The following is a 27,695-nucleotide window of genomic DNA, read 5'->3' as shown; positions in this document are numbered from 1 at the left end:
TACTTTTCTTCACCAGGGGTCTCTGATAGCTTGTGAGTTCCTGCTTCAGAATGGAGCCGATGTCAACCAGAGGGACATGAGGGGGAGGGGCCCGCTGCATCACGCTACCTACCTGGGACACACTGGGTAAGACAGACCTGCACAGTGGATACTAGAGAATGTAAGACTTGCGTAAGAGATGTGTGACTGATTTCATGCCTTACTACACATTGCGCATACAGTACACCTTCTTTAAGTGCTTTAAGTGCACCATGAGAGACTACACTCTGTTTGTATACAGCCAGGTGTGTCTGTTCCTGAAGAGAGGGGCATCGCAGACGGAGGTGGATGAGCAGGGTCATGACCCACTCAGCATCGCGGTCCAGGCTGCCAATGCAGACATCGTCACCCTGTAAGTAAGCTCACATTTTAGCATTGACAATTGCATTCAGGTAAAAAAAAAGCTGTAAACTTGTGTCCATATGCCCTCATATGTGAACAACACGAACAAAAAAACATTTTGCATTAAAAGGTCACAAATTAACTCACGCATCAGCACAAAAACTTGATAGCTAATCATTCAACTAATTTATTTAATTAATTATGTAACATTTTCGTTTCTCTTGTGTAATTAACACATGCGCACAATGTCAAGCCACCCTTCTCTGTTATGACGGCAGACAGCGGGACAAGAGCATCTCCCCCAGTCTGACGCGCTTTCATAACTTTATTCTTACCTGTACACATCAACAGCAGTGCAATTCCAAAATCGTACAGAGTATGTATCTCCAACTCGCAAACACATGTCTAGTCCTCCTCTAGTCCTTTCTCATTGTCACTAGACGACAGCGAGATGCATTCACAGACACTCAGAAGATCATAACGCATCTTTATTATGCGTGTATGTGTGGTCTAAATAAACAAGAAGACAAAGAAAAACAGTAAGTGGATATTCTTATCATGGTTATCGTTCTTGTCAATTAACTCTTCCTGCGGAAGTACAATAAGTATAAGTTTAAGTGTCCTCGGAAATCCCAGAGAACACACAAACACTCAAAATAGTGAATTCAACCTAAAAAAATTGCGTGGTTTCTTTGAACGCAAATCCCGATTGCTCATAATAACACGGTTAAGTGTGATTGAGATAGATCGAGATAGAGTTTCAGACACGTGTGTGGTATCTTTTAGCCTGATTTAAGTTTTCACTTCATTTGGAGTTGTTTATACAAACAAATATATAAAATTGTGTCCCGTCATTGATCTTTTTGTTCATAAAATGTAAAGTAAAAAGGGCATATTTCACACATATTTGCAAATGGTGATTAATCATTAAGAATTAGTTTGAAAATTAATGTCATTAACATGTTTAATCCATTTGACAGCCCTAATCATTTCAAAATTTAGTGCATTTTGCACAGAAATAAATCACAATGAAATTATTTTAATGCATTTTTTTACTGTTATTTTCACACTTGGCCAAAAAAAAGCAGTCCGTTGATTGGTTTTAAGATTGACTTCTGTTACCTGCTGTGTCAGCTTGGGTCCCAGATCCAGAGGTGTGAGTGAGGCTGAAAAACAGTTACAGTCTCCTTAATGAGAGTTACACAAAGTACAACAAAGCCAACAAAGGAGGGAGCGACAGGCACCGGCTGAGCTTTGTCTGGAGCTGGCAAAAGGCACCGTGAAAACCTACTGTTATCAAACAAAGAAAAGCAGAGGGCCTGGCTGCATGGCAGGGAAACAACTGGGCATACTAGTAGAAGACACAATTGTTAAATGTCCAAATAGTACAAGAAGTCCATGCAAGCACGTCCTCCTGAGCAGTGAAGACAAACAATCGTTTTCAAGTAGCCAGGCAGCCAATCAGCGAGGCCCTCTGAAAACTGAGACAACACAGGAGGCAGAGAAGGCAAAGAGGGGCAAATGTGATACTTCTACCGTGAAAAGGAGCCTCACAGGTCACTTGTTAAGGTCAAAATTGCAGAAATGGTATCATTAAGGGTGACAGCAAGGTCAAACCTGTAAATCCCCCCAGAAAGTCAAATTTTTCTGCAATCATTTTGTCAATAATTCAGTGAAAGTGTCAAAAATCTTGACTTACAGTCTTAGGCCACGACTATAGTTGTATTGTTTGAATGACCATTTTCATGTCAATCATTTTGACTGACACAATTACACTGAATAGACAAATCTAAAACTTTGTAAAGGGTTGGATCAAGGCAGCATGGATCAAAGAAGATTTTTTTCCATGTGTTTTATTATGTATTTTTGCAGTTTAAGTCACAGTCGCATCAAAGAAACGTCTGTCTGTTTGTCTGTCTTGTTTGCCATCCTCCATGAACCAATGAGAAACCTGTTAGCTAACAGAAGAACAAATACACTCCACAATTGGATATTTTTTGTCAACAATTCCTTTGTATTTCTCACCTTCCTCTACTTCCTGTACCATACATGCCCACGTGATTCAATTTTTTCCACCCGTCCTTTTCAGCCTGCGTCTTGCGAGGATGAATGAGGAGATGCGAGAGGCGGAGGCCCCACTTGGACAACCAGGTCAATACCCCAGCAGCAGTCCCACAGAGCAGCAGTACAGGAAGTGCATCCAGGAGTTCATCTGCCTCACCATAGAGGAGTTCTAGTGTCCTCCTCTCCTGTAGCTGCCCCTAGACCCTGATGTCAGCTATATACAGCACCCCCCCCCCCCACCTTATGGACCTTTTCTAACTCTTCTGACTAAACTATCCCCCACCTCTGATTTCCCTGCTCACCATGCCACACTCGCCACATCACATCAAGTCAATTGACATCTGCTTGTTGGTGTTCTGCTAACATCCTCACACATGCTGTGGCGTAATCTGTCATGGGAGGCTGCGGGTACCTGTCGCTACATTAACCCTCCATGCATCATGGCAGATCATACCAACTCTCCTCAGCCTGAGGTGTAAATATTATCATTTAGGAGTGATTCACCTTCATAGTGTGGCATGAGGCGAACAAATGGTGTTGATTTCATGCATTGAAAGTCATGTTAACTGTATAGAGCAAAAATGTGAGAAAAATACTTTCTGGAGGAGGAGGAGGAGAAAGCCCTGCCTGCTTTGTAGAGTAAGAGTTGAATATGATAAAACATTTCTGTAAAAGAAAAGAAACGCTCACAAAAAATGAAATGTTGACTTTACATGATTTACGTCAACCGGTTTCATGCAATCGTACACCAAAAGAAATTCCGTTAATCTAAACTTCATGTTTTGGTGTTTAGCTAACAAAAGAAGTCAGAACATGTCTGCTGTGTCTCTTCCAGCAGTTATCCCCAGTCCCTTGTATTTGCTAATGTCATAGGGCAGGGGTTTTGAACGTCTCGTTCAATGAGCCGCTCCTGAATACGGTTGAGGCCTCTCGTCCACAATAAACAGATCTTCAGAAGTACAGTATATTTTGTGCCGTTTACTCTCGCACTGTAGGAACTAAAAATCAATTCATTTTGCTTTTTATCATGAGGGAAATTAACAGGTCGTAAAAAAAAATGTTTCAAGCTGCTGTGCCTCCCGTAGGAGGGCTTCACACTGGAAAAGGATGTAAAAGAAACAAATAACTAAAGGTAAAGTGAGAGAGTGGACGTAAAGTTGCTAGCGGACCGGCTTGCTAACCGTGCTAAAGGCTAACAACAGTCGCGTTTACATTTCTCTTCCTGGTTAAGAACGCACGTTTACTTTCACGGCAGGATGTTTCATTTTTATAATTTTCCCTTTGTAACTTAGTCTGGTTAATTGTGAATAATCAATCAATTATCAATCATTTGTTTACGTCTTATTTTGTTGGCAAATACATGCGGCGGAAGTGAGGCGCACACCAGGAAGAGACGTTAGAACCGGTTGACGTTAATGTCCAGAAAAGTTAAATGTTTCACTTTTTTGAGTGCTGGTACTGTGCACTTTTCCCACCTTCAGTGTTATAATTTTATTTTATTTTCAGTTTTGTGTTTTTTTTTTTACATTGTTCTCGTCCGCTCGAGTTGTCCGCCACTGTCTTGTCTATGTCATTTTTGTGTCTTGTCTCCCCAGAGGATCAGTGCAATGCATTTACTGATGCAGTTTTGCTATATTCTGTTAATGATTGTCATTTTAGTCTCAACATGTTGCTCGGAAATGAAGTGTTTTTATGTCGTTAATAGCAGTCATGGAACCCCCTTTCTTCACTTTTTGGAATATGTAAAGGCCTTATGTTACTTTTGAATACAATAATCATGACAGAGTTTATTGAAAGCAATGTATGTCATTTCATTCATGGTTGCATTCAAACCAGTAAAACGTGAGCTCAGCGCTTTGACATCGCAGTAAGGAAGTGTATCCGTGTGGATTTACACCTCGCTCGTGAACAAACCTGCTACTCACTGCCCTTCATAGCTTCATGGCGCCGAAAGCACGCCTGCATTTAATTGTAAATACTCCTCTGTGTTACAATATCAGTGGTGAGATTATGGAGCACACTTTTCTTACATGTTTGCACACTTTTAGGCTCCAATGCCTAATAGCTGACAGTGTTCTCTGCATGCTCTGTGGGCAAGTCGACGTGACTTGCACTCCTGGCATGCTCCAGTATTTTTCTACAGTTTTGATCACATTGTGCAGTGCAGTCCTGTGGCGTAAGCATGTACCAACATGATGTCAGACGCCAACAAAATCCTTTCCACAAGCAGTAATTTCAGATGTTTTTTGTTTTTTTTTTAATCTGCCAAAGACTTTTGAAGGGAAATTGTGACGTCACAGTTTTTTGACTTTGTTTTCTTCATAGTGAAACAGTTTCTAAGTAGATGCAGCCTAGTCTTGACCATGCTTTGTGAAGTGACAGAGTGGTAGAAACACAGTCGGTGTACTCACATGTTCAAAACATTCTCACATGGCAATAGTTCCGCATAAGTAGAAGCAGTCTATGGAAAATGGTGTGCAACTTCGGGTTCGGGTCGTCATCGCCCGTAAGGAAGTTTTCAGTGTCGTGTCCATTGTATGTGTTGACATAGGAGTGGTTACGAAGGTGCTGTAAATAGTACACTTGTGTATTTGAACTCAATGCTTGCCTCTCAGCGTTCAATCACAGATTGTGACGGTCTGATCTGTTTCATGTTTGTCTTTTTATTCTCTTTCAAAACAACCGAACAGTTTGGACACGTTGGAAAATGTTATTCCACGTCTTTAGTGACATGGAGGGGAGCAAAAAAAAAAAAAAAAAAAGGAAAATGAAGACAATAAACCTGACAACACTAAATGAACTAACCCTGCCTCTACTCGCTGTCATTTCTTTGACTTTTCGCATTCTCTCAGCATCGCGGCAAGACGTGATCACTCAAAATCGTTCAAATTGACTGCACTGATTGCTCGGTGTTGGGAGAATTCTGTGTTTACAATCTGCTCTGGTGTGTCCTTCAGTCCAAACTTTCCAAGAAACACCGGGCTTATTCAAAGCATGAACAAAAAGACTCGAAGACAGCACATACCTTTTTAAATGCTGCTTTTTAAGATTCACAGTTAAGCTTCATATAAAGTGGCGCAGGAGTGTTTTTTTTTTTTTTTTTTTAAGCCTGAAGCAGTCGCAGCAGTACAGTGTGCTTTGAATAATTCAGTGTCTCCACTTGTAAAACATTCATGTGACCTCACAGGCGCCGTGTTGTTTTTTTTTTTACACCGTCTATGAAATTTTTACTCACTTGCCAGGAATGTCTTAAACTCTCATCTCATATTTAAGGACAGACAGCAGGGGATGATAAACACTAACGTCTATGTCATTGCTTCTGTCACCACAGGGGTTACCAAGGGCAGCAGGAGGGTAAAATCCAAGGATGTTCGGGATAGAGTGAGTGAAGCATCCTGGGCCGTCTTATTCAAATAAGAGGGACACTTTGCTTCTTTCTGCTCTGATTATTGTGTTTATTTAGGCGGGGTATCTTTGTCTGTCTGTGCAACATATTCAGTTTTCAGTATCGCACTGGTGTCTTGATATATCGGGCACAACATTAGGAACACCCGCACAATCTAATGAAATCCAGTGTAAGAATTCTGCCTTCAAAGAAGATAGTCAGGTTTTGTTGACATCATGAAACTGGTATTAAAATAATAACATGAATACTGACTGTACATGATAAGCAGTAGAAAATGGATGGATAATTGGATGAATGTTTAGTCTTTTTTTTTTTATTCTCACCCAACTTTATATTTTAGTATCCCTGGGTGTAAATCAAATGTTATAATAGACTTTTTTTTAAACATTGCAATTATAATAATAATAAAAGATTAAATAAATAAAAGCAATCCCAGCTGTTAAGATACTGTACTGTTATACTGTAGTTGTAGTCTCAAGTCTGAAGGTGTAATGAATCCCATAAGTTGGCTCTTATGGAAAAGGGTTTGAACTAAGGTAAAAATCTGGTAAAAATCTTATTATACTGTATATGACATGTTCTCGGAACGTGCAGAGATCTTTACAAGGATCTTTGATTTATGAATATTTATTTATTTATGAAATGGAAACACAACCTAATGGAAATTCCATGGTTGTATTTGTTACATTATTGAGGTATAGCAACATTAAAATGAATCTTGGGTTTGGTCTTTTCTTGGCAAAGCAAAAACCCATGAAATGTTCTACAGTTTGATAAAGGCGCAGGTGCAGGAATTTACAGTATTTCCTCCAGTCGAGTCATTATGGCATCATTATAGCCCCTCAATCAATGAATTTGTGAATGTGAATTTATCTCGGACTTGAATTAAGTATCTATATCTATCATAACAGCACAACTGGGCTATTTGTCATTGTCCACAACCCACAAAGTAGACTACATGTGAGCCCAAATACAACACTACAAATTCACGTTTAGGAAGAATTTTGGCCTTAATGGAGGGCTTCACACTGTTAAGTAACAATCTAGTTATAAAACAGAAGGCACTATAAATATCTAGTTATATAATTGCTACAAGCACAAACTTAATATTGGCATAGGACCTGCACAGTACACGAGATGTTTCACAGAACTGGTACAGTAGTACAAGATCTGGTATTTGAATACTATACACCAATGCATTCAGAATTATGGACACCAGGGAGAACTGAATGTGATTCACAGCAATGTAGACAATGAACAGGATGCTACCCACTCTCTTCCTTTGCATTTTTTTTTTTTTTTGACGACCTAAACTTCATCTCCCTCCTATTTCCTCTTCAAAATAAATCACTTGCAAAAAAAAACAAGCAGCTGGAGCTTTGGTGTGCCATGATATCAGATATCAGATAACTTTACAGCTGTAACGATGTAAACACCTTGACTTTAATATTTCCTGCTACAGGTGACATCTCCTGTGTTGATGTCTTTCGCGAGTTTTCTCTCCTCGCATCTCTCCAGCCCGAGAAGTTGAGGAGGAGGAGTGTCCAGTTCAGTCACTGTGAGAAGCCTTAGGAAGCCTTTAAACTCATCACACCTACACTTCAGCTTGGAAGACGCTTGACATGACTGAGCTGCATGTTGCGGTGGAAGCTAAAACGGGCATCATGAGTGTGATGATCTCAGAAGGGTGTTCAATTCAATTCAAACTGTGTGCATATCAGAACGCTCTTCAAGCATTAGGTTTTAGATTGTGCACCAAGAAGTCATTAAGAAGTTAAAATGGACTGGTTTTATTTTTGTCAGTACACTGAAAAAAATAATTTGGCCTATTTACTCAGGTTTACGTATTTCAATTACATGACAAATTTCCATCCAATTGAATTAAGTTTTCTGAATGTAAACCAGAAAATAAAATGTATGTAGTTTTATCAAATAAAACTGAGATGAATGGAATAAAGTGAATTTGTGGACCAACTGCTAACATAATTTACCTTATGCTGTATATTTAATAAAGTCTATGGCTGTCAATAAGGTTTATGTAAAAGTTGTAATCAAGTTTATGTAATGTTGTTAACGTAGGTTTATGTAAAACTTAAAATTATATTTAATACAAATGATGAATAGTTTAAAAATGCTGATGTACACATTACAATTATTTACCTTTCATCTATTTGGTCACATGTATTATATCAGAGAAAGGTGCACATTTTCAATTAAAACCAATTTATTGGTTTTAACAAACAGTTTCAAGAAATTGACAGTGTTTGAATAAATGAAAAAAAAAAAACATGTTTAACTGTCCATAGCCAAGACAATTTTCCTTCAGGTAACATGCACTGAAAAAAATGATTATGGGCTGTCATAGCTGTCATTATGAGATTATTATTACTACTTTTTACCTAATTACGGATATTTACAATTTCTATTCATCAAAATGAATAAAATCAGCGAGAGTCTTTATAGAATGAGATGAATTTGATTAAAACACATAAAACCAATGAGACTGGGTTTCATAAAGGTTCAGGCAGTATACTGGAAAAAATGATTATGTGCTGTCATAGGCATTATAAGATCATTATTAATCATCTTTACCTAACTACAGATATGTACACATTTTATTAATAAAAATGAATAAAATCAGCATGTTTCTTTCTAGTATGAGATGAATTTGATTAAACCACATAAAACCAATGAGACTGGGTTTCACAAAGGTTCGGACAGTAGGTGGCAGCATTCAGCTTGAGCGTTATATTTTTCTACTCATATAAAACCAAAGAAGAAGAGGCTCAGCGGGAATCTTTTCACCAAAAGGCGCTGATACAGTGAGTTGGCCCACCATACTGCTGGAGTTTGGTAAGAGTTTTCTTCTTCACATGTCATTCTGTTTTTTTTCCCACAATATTCAACAATGAATGATGATATTTCATGCAAGGTTGGCGTTCACCGTTCAGTGTTCAGCTTTGCTGCGTTGTAGTTTTAATTGACCGCCATTTTTCTTTCCAACTGAACCTAAGCTAAGTAAACTGCTTTATGTGTAGAAAGACGCAATTTACGTTTCGTTTGTCATTCATTATTTTTGACAATACAGAACGGTAAGTGCCTGCTGCTTGTGTTAATAATCCTCCGAGATGGGCGACTTGTCTATGATTTGATTCAGAACAGTTAGTGGCGCAACTCGCTATCTATCTAAAGCAGGAAAATGTAGATAATTAGTGGCTTGCTGGAGGTTTCTACAGGCTGTGGAGATTTCTGCCTAAATACGTCGAATATCTGCGCTTTATTGAATATATATTAGTATTATTTAGTAAAACACAAAATAATGAATTGCAGCACTTCCTGTTTACTTTTCAAAGCAAAAGCTCAGGCGGGAGGATATCGTTTTGAAGAGACCTTGTTTTCACATAATACTTTTATCTTGAAGATGTGACGGGGAAGTTGTTCGATAAGTAGGGACACGTGCAAAGCGCTTATTTAAATCTCCGCCAAACGTTTATTGAATAAAAGTTGTTCATAACTACGTTGGCTGCAGGTGAGAAGCTCGTTTTAGCTCTTTCCTTCCTCTCCATTGAGCCGTCGGCTCCTATCTCTGCTCAAGGGGTGTTTGTGTACGTATTTAGCACACCTCTAATGATGTAAACAAGATCTTTTGCTGAAAGGAAAAAAAACGCCGCCACTATTACATCGATCAAAGATGTCGCTAATAACTAATACTATAACACGAAGTTTAAGTGATGTTTCTACCTCATTTTATTGATCAAATATCACGAGTGATCTCCCTCTTCTACGCTGCTGCACACACACACACACACACGCACGCACACAGCTGCTTGCACGAAAGCTGCCAAATAAGTTTTTAACTGTCGTTTTTCGTAAACGTACAGCCCAAAAGTACTCAAGTATAGGTTAGGCAATCAACCTGTTAAGTGAAGGGTAAGTAATGTGTATATCTTATTTGCCTGTATTGACTAATTTACAGTGGGTCACAACACCCGTCCCTCCAGGGGATAACTATTGAGAACCACTGATTTACTAAAAAAAAAAAAAAAAAAAGCATACAAATGCTATATATAAATTTGTCTTTTCATTTTATCCATTAGGTTAATGCAGAGTTTATACGGATAAATGTAATGCCTCTTGAATCACGGTTCATCTCCCAGTTGGACAAGCACACGGATAACCTGATGAAGGTATTCCGCAACAAAGGGGGAGTTGCAGGAAAGAAGATCCGTCAGATAATGTCATTGACAATCAAGGTTTGTACTCTGGAGGTTTTTCAGTTAAAAAGTAGAAGTGTCACTTATACTTAATTTTTGAACTAAATCTGTTTTTTACTGCAGACAGATGACCTGCACGTTGAGCGAGAGCATCTTGAAATCCCTGTGTGTCTACCTGAATGAGAACATCAAGCCACTCGTCAAGGAATACTCGCTGAGTACATATATTAGCATATAGAAACACCATTTATTTGAGAAAATATGTCTGCTGTCTTTTGAAATTAATGCAGTATATTGGAAATACTGACAAAATAATTGGGGGGAAAAAAACAATTCAGCCCATTTTTTTTCCCGAATGGATGGCATAGTGCTATAATGGAGTTAGTTATGGGTTTGATATCACACAGACATTACACATGGATACAGCAATGTCTTCTTGCTCTGTTCACTCTGATGCTGATGCTTCTGCCCCAAGCCCTTGTTCTTTGCAAGATGGGTGAGTGAAAGTAAACTGCCAGCTGTTTGGTGAGCAAGTGAGCGGTCACAAGGAAGGATTCAGATACATTTTGAGATAATTATCTCATTAATTCCTTTTTTTTTCTTCAAATTAAAGGGATAGCTGGGATTTTTTGACACCCCCATCAGCAGTGTAGTGCATCAACAGCAACTTTCCCCCCCACTTTGTCCCGTGAGCGGAGTTCTGTTCAGACTTCAGTGATGAGGAAAGTAGTTCTGGTTAGTTGGTGGGGTCACTTAAAGAGTTTGGCTTCTCAAAACAATATGCGTTCAAAAGAGTAACACATTTGCATCACAAAAATGCTTCCTCGAAAAAATCAGATCTCGCAATCTCTCTGCATTACTCTCTCCCATCATGTCTCTGCGAGTTCGTTGTTGTGAATATGTTCCACAGCGGCTGAAGACCGCTACGTCACATCCCTGCATGTAAACACTGTGGAACACATACATCACCGAAATCTGACCAGAACTGGGTTCATGGGACGAAGTGGGGGTAAGCCACCGTTGATGCACTGCACTGCTGATGGGGATGTCTTACAATTTCATGGCAAAGAATCCCAACAATCCCTTTACTGCAATATTCTTCGATATTATGATAACTATGTATCACTGAAAACATTCCAAGAAAATCAAGTTTCTTTTGGAGGCATCTTGACTCTTAAAATGACCAAACACTGTTTAACTTGTTTTTTTTCTGTGCTGGTCTTCCTTAGAGCATCAACACAGATGACATGGAGAGGGAGTTTCCTCTGACAACCATGGGGGTCTACGTGGTCAGAAAAGAAAATGCAGAGCCCGAAGAAGATCCAGAGGGTGTGGGAGTGCTGATTTGAAGGGGTGGAGGTCCTTGCTGGCCTACCAAGTATCACTTGTGGATGCGCCATGTTGTTTGGATTGATCTATGCACTCAATTTGAGCTACTCACGAGCGTGGAAGTGTACATTTGAAGTGTACCAGAAGATACTGATGAACCTAGATGGTAAGAAGCTTTCACCAAAAGTTCAGTCACTGAAAATCAAGAGGCTGCAGTGATCTTTATGATGCAGTCATGCTTCACCAGTGGACTCTTTTTTGACTCTTCCTTCTATATTTGAATCTTTCACTTGTGATGGAAACAAATTTTGTGTTGTCATTGTTGCATTTAAATGTATACCTGGTTTTCCATTGGACCTTGTTTGACTCAACATACCAAAGGGTGCATTTATGATGGCCATTCTTTTTGTGTTAACACAAATTTTTTTTGTTTTAGGATGGTTATATTCTTGGTGTGTTTTCAGTCATAAAAAAGTTATTGTAATATAGAGAATGTTGCATTATTTGAAGGGAAAACAATCTTTTGAATTAATGAGATGATTATCTCCGAATTGAGATGAATGCCATTTTGACCACTCACTTGCTCACTACAGCTGGTAGTTTACTGTCCCTCACACATCCCTGCAAAGAACAAGGGATCGGAGCTGAAGCATCAGCATCCAGTGAAGTCATAACAATTTGTGGGGATATTGTAAACAAAATGTATTTCAGACTACTGTCACTTTTCTTGGTTAATGTTTTCAGCAGGGATATTTTTTATTGACGATTTATCTGTATCGGGAATATCATTCTTTGCATGTTAGATATTCACATTATATTTGATGCATTTTAAAATAGGTTTTCCCTTGATGTCGCATCTCCATAATAAGAAGTGATGGAAATGCTATGCAGGAGGAAAAGGACAAATAAAAGAAGGTGAAAACGATCTGTGTCTTTTTGTGTCTTTGTCAGGTAAACCAGGAAACATCTCAGACTCTCACAGTGTTTTAGAACAGTGGTCCCAACCTTTTTTGACCCGCGGACCGTACATTATAGCAATGTATTTTATCTTATTTATTATGTATTGTGTAAAACTAAGACATGAATAACATCAAATTAAAAGTACAAAATGAATGCCGACCCACCATCCACCAGCTCAAGTTCCAGCCAAGTTTTTCCAGAGAGATTATTACATCGCTGTTTGACGTGTGTGGTAAGAGGCATTGCGCTCGCATGAATTAACTTGAGACAAATGTGCACATTAGCACTCAATAAGTCATCAAAACTTATCTTTAAACATTCCCACATAGTATCAGCATTTGACACCAAATATGAGGTGAAAGAAAAATGGTAAAAATACAGTAGTAGTCTATCTGTGCGGCAGGAGATAAAGTTAGCACACGTACAATGGACATGCGTCAGGTGAGACGGATGTAATAGAGGGAATCCGGCCACTTTTCAAAATAAAACTTAAAAAATGAAATAATGGAAATTATTTTTTCTTTCTGTGCGGCCCGGTACCGACTGGCTCGCAGCCCGGGGGTTGGGGATCCCTGTTTTAAAAGCTAGATTTAGATCCACTAGCCTTGCCCTGAGAAACAAAAGAATGATGGCATTGTTAGACACAACAGGAACTTGTGTGCAAAATAACTGCTACATTAACTGCTACATAATATGCCATAGATGGTTTTGTTTTTGTTCTATGAAAGAAACAGTCTGTGAGCGTTGAAGAACTTTAACGTGACGTCTGGTTTGACCTTCTCATCTAAAGACACAAGTGCCCTCTCATCAACTTCCTGTTGTGATTACAGCTGGTCAGTATGCACATACTGTACATTTTATTTATTTTATTTTAAGTATTTATGCATTTCTAAACAGTAGTCCCTTGCCACGTCGCGCTTTCAATTTTGCGGCTTCACTCTATCGTGTTTTTTAATTAAAAAAAATATTTAATTAATAAATAGAGCTGTCACAATAATACGTTAATGGAGGTAAGTCATTTATTTAATCAATTAAATGTAAATGTTTTAGTGTAATCAACGCATGCACACCAAAGCAAGCATTCCTCTCTGTTACGACGGCAGACGGTAGGACAGTGGAGCATCCCCACACAGTCACAAGGAGTCTGACGCTCTTTTATAACTTCATTCTGACCTGAACACATCAACAGCAGTACATTTCCAACACCATACACTGTATGTATCTCCAAGTCACACACGTCTCTAGTCCGCTCAACCTGGGAACGACACTTCCTCATTCTCATTACAAGAACGCTGTCACACTCTGCTGTGACATGTCAGCCTTTTCCTTATCACTGTAATGTGTGTAGACCCTTTTGACTCGTAAAGTGCTCTTTACTGCTCAGTGTTGTGGTCTGTCTCCCAGATGCTGGTTTTCCTGAGGTGGGCGGAGCCACTTGATGAGAGCAGCTGCTTCCCATCAGCACTTGCTTTTATGCTCCTCAGCTGCTGCAGGAAGTGTAGGAGCATTCCCCTGTTTTGGACGCCACTGATTGCGCTTCATGTCAGCCGACTTCCTAGTCATTTACCTCATTGTCCTTGTTTTACTCTGATCCTGTGCTTACCTTCCTACATGCTTGTCCAGTGGCCTGCCTGTCTCACAGGTAGCTTTTAGTTCCTCTCTTTGTACTTGTTCCATTTTTATCGCTGTGCATTCGGACACTTATTTTGCACCGTGGTTTTTAGTTGCTGTGCTTTTTGTTTGCAAATGTGTTCAGTAAAGCTGTTATTCTTACCTGGAGGTGTCTTGCCTCTGCATACGGGGATTCACACCTGCACGTCCACGCACCAGGCGTGACAAACGCAAGCTGCATCACACAAATAATAGAATATATTATAATAACATAATGCGTTTGTGTGTGTAAATAAACAGGAAGATTAAAAAGGTATGCTGAAACAGACCAAAGCATTTATACAAAGGTAAGAATAGATTGGGCTTTTAATTCTTAATATCAGCTTGTAAACTGCCCAAGGCTTGGTCAGTGTGTTGGCATGCAAGTGTGTCTCGATGCATTTATGAGTTTTTAAATACTTTATGACAATGTGAGTTAGCATACATATTTACGGTTGTAGACAGTGGCGGGGGAGGTGGGGCATGATATGAATTAAGATTCCAGAAAAAAAAAATCGTCCAGTGTACAAGTTAATCCACATTTTATTACGGCTGTTCGGCATCATGTAATTAAAAAGAATGTATTCATTTCTTGCCTTTTAGGGAAGCACTGGGCAATGATGAAGAAAGTAAACATCTTCAACGTCAAGCCTGTGCAGACTTAAACCCACACACGCACATGTCGACCTCACTCTCTCCCAAACCCACTCTAAACAAACCTGCTCTAACACCTTTCTGGGGGACCCGCCGCTTGGCAGCTTGCGGACCGCACGCACGCGCAAGCTCCGTATGCACTCTAATATCTATAACAACATAACCTTGAAGGATGGAATGCAGGACTCATTTTAATGCTAATTTGACGTTAACATAACATCAAGTTTCCACGCGGGACTAGTTACGGAACCAGGCTGTCACTTGATATGTATATTTTATTCTGCTCGGTTATTTTTATTGGGACTTTGATTTTGACAATACAAAACGCTAAATGAAACATTCATATACAGTAAACAGGAAGGACTTGAGCAACATCTTTATGCAGTCAGGTGCTTATTACCAAGCAGGAAATAAGGATGACAAGAGAGACGCTTCTGTGGATGTGACATTATTATTATTATTATTATTATTATTATTATTATTGAGACTGATGGGCCAAAACACATTTATTTGTTAGGGACGTAATACACTTTAACCTCAAAGTCAACAAACTAACTCAGGCTACGTTCACACTGCAGGGTACATGCCCAATTCCGAATTTCGATGTGTTTGTTCATATTGCCAAAAAAATGAGACTTGTCATTGTGAACGCAAAGCGCCCAAAAAGCGATTTGTATGCGTAAAAGCACGACGTCACACGCATTTCCGTGTGTTTACGAAAGTAAAGATTACGGCAGTGCGTCCTCTCCTTTGAGCGTTTGTGGCAATTTCAAGGATTTTGCGCAAAGAGAGTCACCATTTTCTTAACCAAACGTTCCGAGGAGTGTGTGTGTGGCAGGGAACCGTGAGTCGCTTCACTGACACGTTTTAAAAATAATTTTCGGATGACAAAAAGAGCTTTTGCCTACATCCGTGAGTACATTTTATCAAAGTCTCGGTAAGCACGGCATTACGGCATGACCGTTCACACTGCAGTCGCATTGCGTACATATCGGATTTATACCCACATACAAATGAGGCCTGACTGGTATTTGAAATTGTGCTGTTCACAATGACATGAAAACAATCAGATACAACTCACATAGAAGCAAAAAAAAATGACTCAGTGTTCTGTCAACCTCACAGCATCAATTATAATAAATGAATATGTGTTTAGAACACATCTTCCAAATAGGATATGTCTTTGATTGTTTTCCATGATAATTCTTCTCATCTAGATCCCCACTATTCATGGCGGGTACTTTCCTTTACCACCCATGATGAGCAAATAAACTCAAGAAATTGAGACAAAGAAGTCAATTTTTGACACTGCGGCTGCATCTAGGAGCCACTGTGCATTATACCCCCCCCCCCCAACCCTCCTGCTATCTTGAGATTATCTTAATTTTGGATCAACATTTGCAATAAAAGTGACTGATTTAATTATTACATGACAGTAAAAAAAGTTTCCCCTCCCTTTGACATATCCTGAAGTTCAACCTTCTCCTTCAGCCTCACCAACTTTTTCTGGCCCTTAGGTTTTTTGTGAAAATATCGAGAAGATGCAGGACGTCTGGGCGGCATCGTAAGGCATAAATACAACCTCTGGATGTGGTGCCACCAACAGGAAGTCCAAGGTACAAACGAAAGCCACTCAAATTTCACAGCATGTTCTTATTCGTATTATAATGTATCAAAATTACGCATGCTTTCAAATTATTATTGATTTGAGACAGAATGAGATTGGTTTTCTGAAAATAAGGCCTATTTTTGATCAATATTGCGAACAATATTTTGATCATATGTTGATCAATGTGTCGTCATCATTTGCCATAGCCAGCTTGTGATCCCTCTAAATCGGGGTTCTCAAAGTCACGGCTGCAATGTGCCCCTACGCGTCCTGGGTGTTTTATATTAATAATATTTATATAATGGCAGTCTCGAGAGGCCGCACGGTGGCAAACACTGCAACAGTCTGGAGATCGGGAAGACCCGGGTTTGATTCTCCCTTGGGCATTTCTGCGTGGAGTTTACGTGTTCTCCCCATGCGTGCGTGGGTTTTCTCTGTGGGTTTTCTCTATATGTGCCCTGCTATTGGCTGGTGACCAGTCCAAGGTGTACCCCGCCTGTCGCCCGAAGTCAGCTGGGATAGGCTCCAGCATGCCCCCGCGACCCTAAAGAGGAAGAAGCGGTATAGAAAATGGATGGCAGTCTCGAGTACCACAAAAGATTCTGAGGCACTTTGGCTCGCTTAAGAAAGAAGACACAAACACCAAAGAAGAAGAAAGAAGGCGAGCCGATGTATGTGGAAAGTGGGCGGTATTGGAGTTCATAGTATTTATCAGTAATACAGTGTAAATGAGAGGAAATATAAATATTTATTTTGCAAATCAATTTCGGTGTGCGCCCCAAAATTTTTTGCCTGCTCTCATAAGTTAGGGGCCACTGTGCTCCGAGTAAAAAAAAAAAAAAAAAAAAAAAAAGTCTGGAGCCTTGAATTTAATGTTGTTCGTGTCTTAGTTGTCTCAAAGTTAAAAAAAAGTTATAAGATCATTGAGAAGCTGAAAACCACCATGGATGACATGGACCAGAACACACGGATGAATGACGTGGTCGTGACGGGGCTTCGAACCAAACCAAGGTCCTATGCCAGAGCAGTGGCGAATACTGATGAACCAGATGAAATGGATGTCGCCTCAACGGAGCAACAAGTTGTGATTTTTTTTGCAATCGAAGGAGGTGGATGTAGACATCCAATCTATCGATACTTGTATCCCACTGTATGGGAGGAACCGTACTACACCCGTCGTCATCGTCAAATTCACTAACAGGAAATTCAAGGTTGCTCTGCTGAAACAGGGAAAGAAGCTGAAAGGAACAAACGTCTCCATGAATGACCGCCTAACAAAGCGCAACGCTGAAATCGCAAAGAAAGCACGTGATCTGAGGAAGCAAGGAAAGATCCAAGGAACATGGAGCGCAAACTGCAAAATCTTCATCAAAGAAAATGGAGGACCAGAGGCCAGAGTTCTTGTTGTCAAAGACATCAAGGACCTAGAGCGATATTGAGGTCTCCCCACATGGAAGAGTACAACTCTAATATGCTACAAGATCCACAATTGGATACTTTTTATTTTACAAATCACAAACAATTGAATATGGAAAAAGGCATTGATCCGGACTCAAATTTTTTCTCTCATATTACAAATGACTGCTGTTATTATACGGAGGAGCAATACAACGACAGCTTCATCAACGACGACAAGTTATCCATCATCCACATAAACAGCAGAAGCATGTGCGCAAGCTTCACTAACATCAAACAATATTAGAATCAATTCAAAGATCCCTTCAAAGTAATAGCAATCTCAGAAACTTGGATCAATGCCAACAAAGGAATGGAATTCGAGCTGGAAAGATATGAAATGATGTGTGCAAACAGGAACAATGCAAATGGAGGAGGTGTGGCTGTATACGTGGACAAACATCTGAACTACAAAATGGTAAAAAATAAGCCATTTGTCATTACCGAAGTACCCGGAGAAACACACAGAGGATGCCTGGTGGAGATTTGAACCCGGATCTTCATGATCTCCTGACTGTGTGGCCAACATGCTAACCACTAGAACACCGTGCTGTGAATACTGTGAATTCATAGGAAAATGTCTTTATCGTGACACTATTGTTTTAGTATTGCCAGGCTGTTGTTAAAATAGCGCAAATAGCGCCACTTACCAGTGAGCTGGATCCACTTTTTTTTGGTTGCTATTGTTTAAATCACACTTAAGTGTAAACTGAAAATGACAATATATTTAAAAAAAAAAACACATATAAATGACCTCTGACCTAGTATAGTTGAAAGGTCAGTATTGGGCGCATGACCAAAACGTAGCGTTTGTGGAGATCATGTATATGTTGGAAAGAAGCTAGCAAAAATGAAGAGAGAAAACCGACTCCCAAAAAGATGGCAGAAAAAAGAAGGGAAACATAATTTTTAAGATGAACGGGAGGTAGAGTTTTTTTCACGGCACAATGCAGAGAGACATTTCACAACGCGTACGCTTAGCGTATAGCCTCTGGAATACATCTCATGAATCATTCTTTCACAGTTCCACATGTCCAAAAAGAGTAGGAAGAAGCAAAGCTTATTTAATGGACTACCTTCCCTCTTTGTTACCATTCAGCCATATTTTTCCAGTCCGAATGACATTCCGATGTCCCTGCTGTAGATCCTGGTGTTGTGGATCAGTGAGTCAGCTCTTTAACTTCTTCTCTGTCCAGTGTTTGTTTGATGTCTGCACTGTGATGGTCGCTGGACCTCGGTCAGGGAGGGTGCTGGGATAGCTGAGTTGGTAAGGCATCCGCCTTTCGCCCTGGGGGGCCAATCCCGCAGGGTGCATTTGTGGTCATAGATTGAAGGAATCTCTAACTTCTTCTCTGTCCAGTGTTTGTTTGATGTCTGCACTGTGACTGTCGCTGGACCTCAATCAGGGAGGGCGCTGCGATAGCTGAGTTGGTAAGGCATTCGCCTTTCACCTGTGGGGGACATGAGTTCGAATCCCGCAGGGTTCATTTGTGGTCATGTAGTGGAGTTAGCTCTTTAACTTCTTCTCTGTCTCAGTCGGGGGGCGCGCATTCAGTTTAGCCCTGGCTGACTCCGGGTCTGACATTTGACCCCGTTTCCCCGTCTCCCTGACCTCTGACCCAAAACCCAAACCTAGTTTAATTTGAGGTAAAAAGAACCTGTTTTTCACTGGTTTTACCCAGTTCTGACCAGTTAAAACCGGTTTTCTTCACATTGAACCGGTTAGGTCCAGTCTAAAGAAGTTAAAACTGGTCTAAACAGGTTAAAACTGGTTCTAACAATTAGAATCGGCGATAACAAGTCTAAACCGGTCTGAACCGGTTAGATCCTGTCTAAACTAGTTAAAACCGGTCTGAACTGGCTAAAACCCGTATATCCAGTTTTAACTAAAGTCAAGTTTAACTAAAACCTGTTTTAAGATACACCTGGTTCTAGCTACAACCTGTTTGAATTAAAACTGGCTATGACAATTGGTTAAAATTGGCTAAAACGTTCAGATCGGTTTAACTAAAACCGGTTTTAATGAAACACAGTTGTCGTTAAAACCTATTTTTAGCAAAAAAACGTTTTTTTGGCAAAACACGGTTTTAGCTAAGCCAGACCTAACTAAACATGGTTTTAGCTAAACCAAGCCTAACTAAAACCTGTTTCAGCTAAACCCGACTCAACCCAACCTGGGTTTAATTAGACCCGGCTTAGCTAAAACTGCTTTTAGTAAGGCCCGGCTTCGATAAAACCGTTCATAGCAAGGCCTGCATTTGCCTTTCAATATTTTTGGAATAATAATACGCCATCGTAAACCACGCAACAGCGATCATTTATTATTTATGACTGTATTGTGCTATAAATAGAAAACCAATATTGTCGTCGTGAAAAACACTAACTTCTGCCAAATCCAGACAACTCTTCATAAATGTCTTTTGAATTTATTTTCTCATTTATGTCCATAATTCCCCCAACACTGTCCACTTTCCCCAGCATCTCCCCTTGTTGAATATATAATAATATCGGGCAAATTAACCACTTAGTAACCGCATCAATTGCTCACCTGACCTCTTATCAAGCCCTTTATTTTATTTGCAAAACACTCGTTAAAGAGCGGTGTAAAAATATTAATTAAGGTGGGCAGTCTTTGGTGGTGTGTGTGTGTGTGTCATGGTTCGCTATGGAACCAATTAGTACTCAAAGTCCAGCAGTTTTCTTTGGCCAAAATCTTTACCTCGCTGTCTCTTTTGTTGCCTTGTCCTACACTGCTGTGAGTGTCGTTTTTGTTATTAAAATAATTTTATTTACACCTTTCTGCCTCTGTCTCTACATATCGGGGGTCAAGCATCTGACAGCTCCTCAGACTGTGACATTTTCTTTGTGAAGGAACTTTTAGCATAAGCCATTTACTTGTTAAATTGCTATTTTATCCTCAGTTTTGAATGGTTCCACTATTTCAATGGTTTCCCATTTTTTTCAACAGTTTAATTAATTTGAATGAATTTTATTTATTATCCCTTCAATCCAATAACTTCTCCACTGTTAATCTGTTATAAAGTTCTTTGGACTTTAGTCTGTCTGAACCTGAAAAAGCTGAGAAGATCATGAGGACACTTTTATCAACTCAACTCAGACAGGTTTTCTTGACTTTATTTCACACCTCAACTACTACAGCATCAAATTACCGCTCATGCAATGGAGGAACCACTAAAAATGGAGGGTAAAATAATAGCAAAGTAGTAGTAGCCTACAGTGCATAATGAGATGTACTTTTTCCCCCATATGGCCACACAATAATTTAGATATAGTAACGCCCGTGAACAATGCAGGGTATAGAGTGATTTTTGGTTTGGTTTTATTCACATGACAGCACTATTAGTCATCAAACCTTACAATGATTTCTACGGTATAACAGGAGTGATGCTATCCATAAACACTTGTCAACACTTTCTAACTAACATGATGACAATGATGTCATTGATCTCACAACCTTGATACAAATGTGACATATTTGATACCAAAGTGACGTGGGTGATATGAAGAAAGATATTTGTGCAGAGAGTAATTGTACATTTAGTAGAAAACAGAAGACATTGCTGAAACTCTAAAGAGAGAAGACTGGAGAACCACTGGTATGGAACAACTATTGTTGGGTCTAAAATTTACTGTTACATGGGAATACTGTTTGTTATGAACAAGGCAATGGACAATACTTAGACTGAGTGGTCATTTCATGCTATTCATCTTCGATTTAAGGTTATCAAGTAGGAATGTCCCATAATATTGGTCGATATTGGCATAAAAATTAGATATCTGATGATATCGGCATTGTTTTTTTCTGCCAGTAATGATGTCGGCGCACGAGTGATGACATGCTCCACAGAGCAACAAGCACAGTGTGTCCACGATGAGGAATTATTTCGAGAGTTTCAAATTCGCAGTGACTGTAAACTGTACTTTTTGCTCTTTGCGCGTAATGCGACTCCACCTAAATAGTAACAAAACAGGAAACAACGTGAAAACTAAGTGAAACCAAAAGTAAAGTCCAACCTGTCATGCGGAACATGACGTGCCGATTATTCAATATGTTTAATCTCACACCTCAGGAAGAATCACTTGGAGTCACATGCGGTGTTTTGTCACTTTTGTTATAACTATTACTGTACATTGCAGTATGCAGTCCTCTGGGATCTTCTCAGCCTTTTCAAGTTCAGGCAGGCGGTGGGTTGACGGTGCCACAGCAAACAAGAAGACATTTTGTTTACCCTTCTTAAAAATACTGTAATTCATAGAAAAATAATTCTTCCTTGTGCGTATCCACAGATGAACCCCAAGAGGAACAAGAGCGCTCCAACCACAGCCACTCAGCGACTTAAACAGGATTACCTCAGAATAAAGAAAGATCCTGTGCCTTACGTCTATGCTGAACCGCTCCCATTCAACATCCTAGAATGGTACAGTCTCTTTAAATGTCGTAATCACCAAATGGTTAAAAGACCCGATGGCATCACTTCTTTAAATTAGTTAGGTTCAACTCTTAAAAATAAAGTGATAGCTAGATACTTTGATACTCCAAGTGAAATTCACACAGAAATTCACATTGTAGTTGCTTTATATTAGTATAGGCTTGCACTCTCATAGATGCGTTGTCTCAATTGGTTTCCAGGTGCATCATCCTTCAAATGCCCATGTATTGTCATGAAGTTGGTGCTTTAATTTCTTCCTTCAGAGGAACCGAATATTTGTTGAACAGTTTGAACATGCTGTTTTTTTAATGTCTGTATTAAGCAAAAATATTTGAATATACACATGTATTACTATAATAAGAAAGGAGAAAATAAGGGCATCTTTGTGTGGAGTTTGCATGTTCTCCCATTGTGTGTGTGGGGGGGTTTTCTTCGGGTACTCCAGTTTCCTCCCACATTCCAAAAACATGCATGTTAGGTTAATTGGAGACTCTAAATTGCCCATAGGTATGAATGTGAGTGAATGGTTGTTTGTCTATACTATATGTGCCCTGAGATTGGCTGACGACCAGTCCAGGGTGTACCCCCCTCTCGCCCAAGGTCAGCTGGGATAGGCTCCAGCATACCCCCGCCACCCTAGTGAGGACTAGCGGCTTAGGAAATGGATGGACGGATGGAGAAAAGAAGGTTGGTGGTGGTATCTGATTGGTATCAATATCGGTATTGGTGTCAGACATGAAAAAGTGGCAATAAATGTTATCATCTTACAAACCACAGTATGACCATTTCCAACATGTTCATGCCAATGCAGAGACTTTAATTCTGTATGAATAAATCTGAAAATGAAGTGAATTTTTTCACTTCCTCTGCTTGGTTTCATCCGCTCACTGGATTTCTGTGTTTACGGTGCTACTTTTACCAACAATATCAAGAAATCAATTGCTGTTTGGCTACTATTATTATCATCAGTCATTTTATAATAGCTGTTTGGTGACTGAATGATTGATATTGTAACCATATTTAAACAGGACCACCAAGTGGAAATAGCTAACCTTTGCACGTAAAGACCTGCAACAACTTGATGACATCTTGGTGACGTCACACACATGTTGCAGTTGTCGAATCTACCCAAAGGCACCAGGAAGTCTTTATGTTGTCTTTAAACATGGTAAAGTATCTAACACCTCTGTTGTGTGACCTACAGGCACTATGTGGTCAAAGGTCCTGAGAAAACGCTGTATGAAGGTAAAAAAAAAAAAAGCTGCTTTTGAGCATTCTGTTAAGTTCTGTGGTCCCTGATGTTCTCGCTGGTTTATAGTTCTGTGGTCCCTGATGTTCTCGCTGGGCTCAACTTGTGATCAGTTTCATCGACATTGAAAAATCCTCTCGGGGGATTATTACCTCACAAATGAATCATCTCTACACTTAGTTACTGTCATTGATAAGAACATTAAACAACATTTAATGTAGTTTACCACTTTAATACTCACGTCTTTGTCATGAAAAGCATCAGTCGCAGGCTCAGCTTCATCCCGAGAACTACCTCCGCAGCTCACAGACAGCCGTGCTACTGTCAAGAGCGTCTGGCTCTTGTTGTCACGTGTCTACGTTTGTACTTGAAACTATGAAAAAGATTGACACCTTCGGTAGGTTTCGTAAAAACCGTGTATGTGTATTTTCCTCTCGCCTTCTCCGCTCCACTCGGGGTAATTCCGCTACATCTTCTTCCACACCGCGCCAACAACTTTGTTTTTGCCGCCGTCTTCCTGAATCAATCTGCACATACACAGTAACATGGAATAGTCCATTGCGTGAGTCAAAACAATTATAAGATTACGCATTTTGATGTAGTTTCAAGCACGTGAATTAAGACTAAAACACTAATATGTACTTTAAATCAATCAGTTTTTATGAGACGTTTGGGAGCCCCTGGAAATCTCAGGGCCCAAGGCAATTGCCTGTGTTTGCCTAATGGTAAGTCCGCCCCTGTGATCTCAAAGTAGTTTCCATTACGCACATGTTTCACACTGGTATTTGTTCCACTTGTGTGTCATGAAGTGAGTCAGTGTCAAAACAGGCAACAGCGTAGGATTTCACAATAAGTCTATACTGTATATGTCACAATTTCATCACTTAGGTCAAAAGAAAAGCTGTCTAACTGCTAAATGTGGACTTGCTGCATCATAATTGGTACTTTAACTGAATCTGCTGCTTGAGTGCAGCATAACCTGGCCATTAAAACTGTAGTGTTGGAGAGACAAAAGGACAAGAGAACCAATATGTTCATCTACCTTCAAAGCTAAAGTCTAAAGTGGTTCTGACCTGTCAGGAAGAAGAATTAAAGGTTTCGGATGTATCCTTTTTGTTTCCTGTCATGCAGGAAATAATAGGGAATTCAAATATTTTATTGCATTTTCAAGTTTTGAAAAATGCTGGAGCTTTGGATTAAGTGGTTTAATGTCCTTGATATTGTAACAATTTCTTGCACATTAACTATTTATTCACAGAGGCGACTTGGATACGACAGCAAAACCCAAATAATTAAATCTGCGACATCGCTGGACCTGATTTGTTTGGATTTGAGCATTTTTCCTATAAGAAATAAGAGTATTTATCTGTTCCAGGGTCAAACTGTTGCTATTCTAAAATAATCCTTAACTGTGTAGGCAAAGTTTTAGTAATATTTAAAAATATTCACGACCACTATGAAAGTGTAAAAATAAGTTGAGCATCAACTTGTCAAATTGTTTAACATTACATTGCGTGCTTTGACTGCGAGTCCCACTCATGGTGGGCATTCTTCTTACCAGCTAATAAAGAGCAAAACCAATACACAGCAAAATCCTTTGCTTTCTCAACTGACGTCTTATGAAATTCTGCATGACAAACTGATGCATAAGGCATGTTTTTCCTGATAATTGTAAACATTATGCGTTTGTACAGTTGTGTTGATTTCTAATTTTACTGGAAGAGCTTGAACATTAATAATCCATAATACAATGTGTTTCTGCTGTAGGAGGTTACTATCATGGAAAGCTCATATTCCCTCGGGACTTCCCATTTAAGCCACCAAGTATTTACATGATAACACCTAACGGCAGATTTAAATGTAATACAAGGTAAGAATTTCTTTTTACGCTTCGCTCATGGTCATGTTCCATCAGTCTCACCTTAAACGCTCCGTGGCGCTCCACAGGCTATGTTTGTCCATCACAGACTTCCATCCGGACACATGGAACCCGGCATGGTCCGTCTCCACCATCCTCACAGGTCTGCTCAGCTTCATGGTGGAGAAAGGTCATACCGTGGGGAGCATCAAGACCTCTGACCACACGGTGAGCTCCAGTGGCCAATGTGAGCAAGCGGTCGCAAATGAGTTCCACTGTCACTGAATTCTTTGGTTTTTTTGGGGGGAGGGGTTCTTCAGAAACGACAGCTCTCAGCCCAAAGCCTCGCCTTCAACCTCAACGACAAAGTCTTCTGTGAATTGTTCCCCGATGTCGTCAAGGTCAGCGATTGTAATATGGCAATTTTTTTCTGTGTCCACTGCCATTATATTATGAGGGCACCCCCAAAGTACTCGCCATGGTTTTGACTTGTGGATCACTTTGGAATCTTGTTGTCATTATATAACCAGCAAAAAGCGATTGCATTGACTTGGTGTTTGTCATTTACAATACACTCCCCCGCCTCCTCAAAAAAAGCTGTAAACCTAGGGGGAAACACTGGTTTTCTTTACTTCTCTGTTGGTCTAAATTCTCTCTGTCCCGTCACCAGGAAATGAAGCAGAAAGTTCAGGAAGAGTTAAATGCCCACACCCAGCCCCTCCCCTTGCCCGATGTGGTGGCCGATGGCGACTCCAAGCAGGCCCATTACCACCTCCCTGCCCTCGATGGTAGTCCCGTCCCGCTCGAGGCCCCCAACCCTGCCAGCCTGCAGCACCCCAATCACAGTCATGGACTTTTAGGCAGCGCCTTAGCCAAACTGTTCGTCATCGTAGGCTATCGTAAAAAGCTATAAATACTTTTGACACAGACATCAAGGTTCAACAGTTGCACATTGTGAGTCTTGAAAGTTCCACAAGGGAATGATGGGTGAAAGAAATGGTTCAGTGTCATTTTATGCTTTATAAGTTATTCATATTCAAGTTGTTTCAGCTTGCATTGATTCAGTGGCTCAAAATAAAATGAAGACATTTGTGTATTGCAGTTTTATTTTGTCACTGACTTTTGATTTCCTTCCTCATTGAAGCTAAAACAAAACTCACAATTTAGAATTTTTTGTAACAATATTTTTACTTTAGATTTTACAGAATGTCTACTGGACAACAGAATCACAAGGGCTTCATTTGTCTTTCTAGACTCATCACTGTACTGCGAAGAGTATTGAATTTGACTTGAGTTTTCATAGGTGTTCAGGTCCTCTCAACAGTCACGAGGCTGAAGTAGCACAGGGTCTTAATTGTTACTCTCTTCCTCTTTTCTTCATCATTCAATTCTTACAGTAGCTATCCAGGAAGCAGTTTCTCTCAATGAATGTTTTTTTCCTTACAACCTTGGTGTCGACAGCTCTCTGCGTGGTTGCAGTCTACCATCTCTGGCATGTGCTCGGCCCTAAATGTCCTTCAGGTCGTGGAATTCTCATTGCGATGGGTGGCTCGAGCTCTTACTTCTCTCCTCGCTGTCATCTGCACGTCAGTGTGGGCAGGTCCTATGTCAGCAGGTCATTTTCCAGATGCAGTTTGAAGTCCAGGAACTGTTCAGTGTTGAATCTGCGAATCTGCTAAGCACTATGCTGTCAGACTTGAGCTGGATCCAGGAATTTGTGGTGGCGACAACAAAACTATCACACACGGTCCATTTCTTGGTTGGTCAAGCTCACAGAGGTCCACACCACCCATGCTGTCACTGTACTCCCGAATGACTGGGGGGTTTCTCACCTGGACCTGGACTTTGTATCTACATTCAATGACACTCATAGTACAACACGAAAGACAGTAGGAAGTGGATCCGGACATCAACAAGGGGAAAAGGAAGAACCTTTGATGAAGATGAGGGGGTAGGATTGACTAATTTCTGCTTCTTCCTACTCCTTTTCAGACGTGGCATTGTGAATTGTAACATGAAGCACTCAATGTAAACTGTATGCATGTTGGGAATAAATTAAACCATAACCATAACCCCATTAAATCGCCCTCATGTCAATTACACTTGATATTTGTAAAATGGATATTTTTCCCAACAAAAAGTTTAACTGAACTCCAATTACAATTTATGATTCCATACGTGTTCAGAAACAAGAAAATATATATTGTTTTTTTTTAACTATGTTTTTTTTATAATAACTATTTTATTCCACCTAAAGACATGAGATTTCATTGGAAAGGCCACGGGGAGTAGAATAGCTCAAATGAGTCAAAAGACATAGACTACAAACAAATGTCCACTACAGAAGACACAAATGAATAGGCTGGGTCTTGTGACGTACTGACAGTCTATTGTGCTTTAATACCGTTCCAAGGT

General features: G+C 39.9%; 2 protein-coding genes and 1 long non-coding RNA gene across 15 annotated transcripts in view; all 3 read left to right on the top strand.

Moving 5' to 3' along the window:
- Positions 1–8,532, top strand: part of LOC129185910 (arf-GAP with coiled-coil, ANK repeat and PH domain-containing protein 3-like) — a 72,121-nt gene extending 63,589 nt beyond the window's left edge. For 2 of the 6 annotated variants that reach the window (XM_054783573.1, XM_054783571.1), the window contains exons 21-25: positions 17–126; positions 281–391; positions 2,471–2,532; positions 5,777–5,826; positions 7,314–8,531. In XM_054783573.1, coding sequence (XP_054639548.1) covers positions 17–126; positions 281–391; positions 2,471–2,532; positions 5,777–5,826; positions 7,314–7,382 — 402 coding nt within the window. In that variant the 3' untranslated portion in view covers positions 7,383–8,531. Of the gene's footprint in view, positions 1–16; positions 127–280; positions 392–2,470; positions 2,533–5,776; positions 5,827–7,313 lie in introns of all 6 variants that reach the window. The other 4 variants (XM_054783574.1, XM_054783569.1, XM_054783572.1 and 1 more) reach the window with 4 other exon arrangements.
- A 96-nt stretch (positions 8,533–8,628) lies between these two features.
- On the top strand, positions 8,629–12,302 carry LOC129185911 (uncharacterized). Of its 3 annotated transcripts, none has more exons than XR_008572159.1 (4): positions 8,629–8,704; positions 9,949–10,104; positions 10,189–10,283; positions 11,295–12,302. It is a non-coding gene; the product is annotated as an uncharacterized LOC129185911 (long non-coding RNA). The 3 variants fall into 3 exon arrangements; XR_008572160.1 differs by having other exon boundaries at positions 10,189–11,074; XR_008572158.1 differs by having other exon boundaries at positions 10,189–12,302.
- Positions 12,303–13,852: 1,550 nt separating this feature from the next.
- Positions 13,853–27,219, top strand: LOC129186386 (ubiquitin-conjugating enzyme E2 J2-like). Of its 6 annotated transcripts, XM_054784626.1 has the most exons (10): positions 13,853–13,996; positions 16,176–16,274; positions 18,919–18,989; positions 19,083–19,153; positions 22,031–22,161; positions 23,378–23,418; positions 25,190–25,292; positions 25,370–25,508; positions 25,601–25,681; positions 25,951–26,506. In XM_054784626.1, the coding sequence occupies exons 5-10, from the start codon at positions 22,031–22,033 to the stop codon at positions 26,191–26,193; spliced, it is 738 nt and encodes a 245-aa protein (XP_054640601.1). In that variant the 5' UTR covers positions 13,853–13,996; positions 16,176–16,274; positions 18,919–18,989; positions 19,083–19,153; the 3' UTR covers positions 26,194–26,506. The 6 variants fall into 6 exon arrangements, with proteins under 6 accessions (XP_054640601.1, XP_054640603.1, XP_054640605.1 ...); XM_054784628.1 differs by having other exon boundaries at positions 18,919–19,153; XM_054784630.1 differs by lacking the exons at positions 18,919–18,989; positions 19,083–19,153; positions 25,951–26,506 and adding an exon at positions 26,742–27,219.
- The last annotated feature ends 476 nt before the right edge of the window (positions 27,220–27,695 follow it).

The sequence above is a fragment of the Dunckerocampus dactyliophorus genome, chromosome 8 (assembly GCF_027744805.1).
Source record: "Dunckerocampus dactyliophorus isolate RoL2022-P2 chromosome 8, RoL_Ddac_1.1, whole genome shotgun sequence".
Taxonomy (NCBI): domain Eukaryota; kingdom Metazoa; phylum Chordata; class Actinopteri; order Syngnathiformes; family Syngnathidae; genus Dunckerocampus; species Dunckerocampus dactyliophorus.
The sequence above is the reverse complement of the archived record's forward strand: the minus strand, read 5'-3'. Positions and strand labels throughout refer to the sequence as shown.

What these genes read in the sequence shown, in the direction of transcription:
- LOC129186386 (XM_054784625.1), top strand. Translation starts at nt 22,031, where the DNA reads ATGAACCCCAAGAGGAACAAGAGCGCTCCAACCACAGCCACTCAGCGA. An exon ending in CCATTCAACATCCTAGAATG is followed by an intron (nt 22,162 to 23,377) that starts GTACAGTCTCTT and finishes TGTGACCTACAG; the next exon opens with GCACTATGTGGTCAAAGGTC. An exon ending in TGTTCCCCGATGTCGTCAAG is followed by an intron (nt 25,682 to 25,950) that starts GTCAGCGATTGT and finishes TCCCGTCACCAG; the next exon opens with GAAATGAAGCAGAAAGTTCA.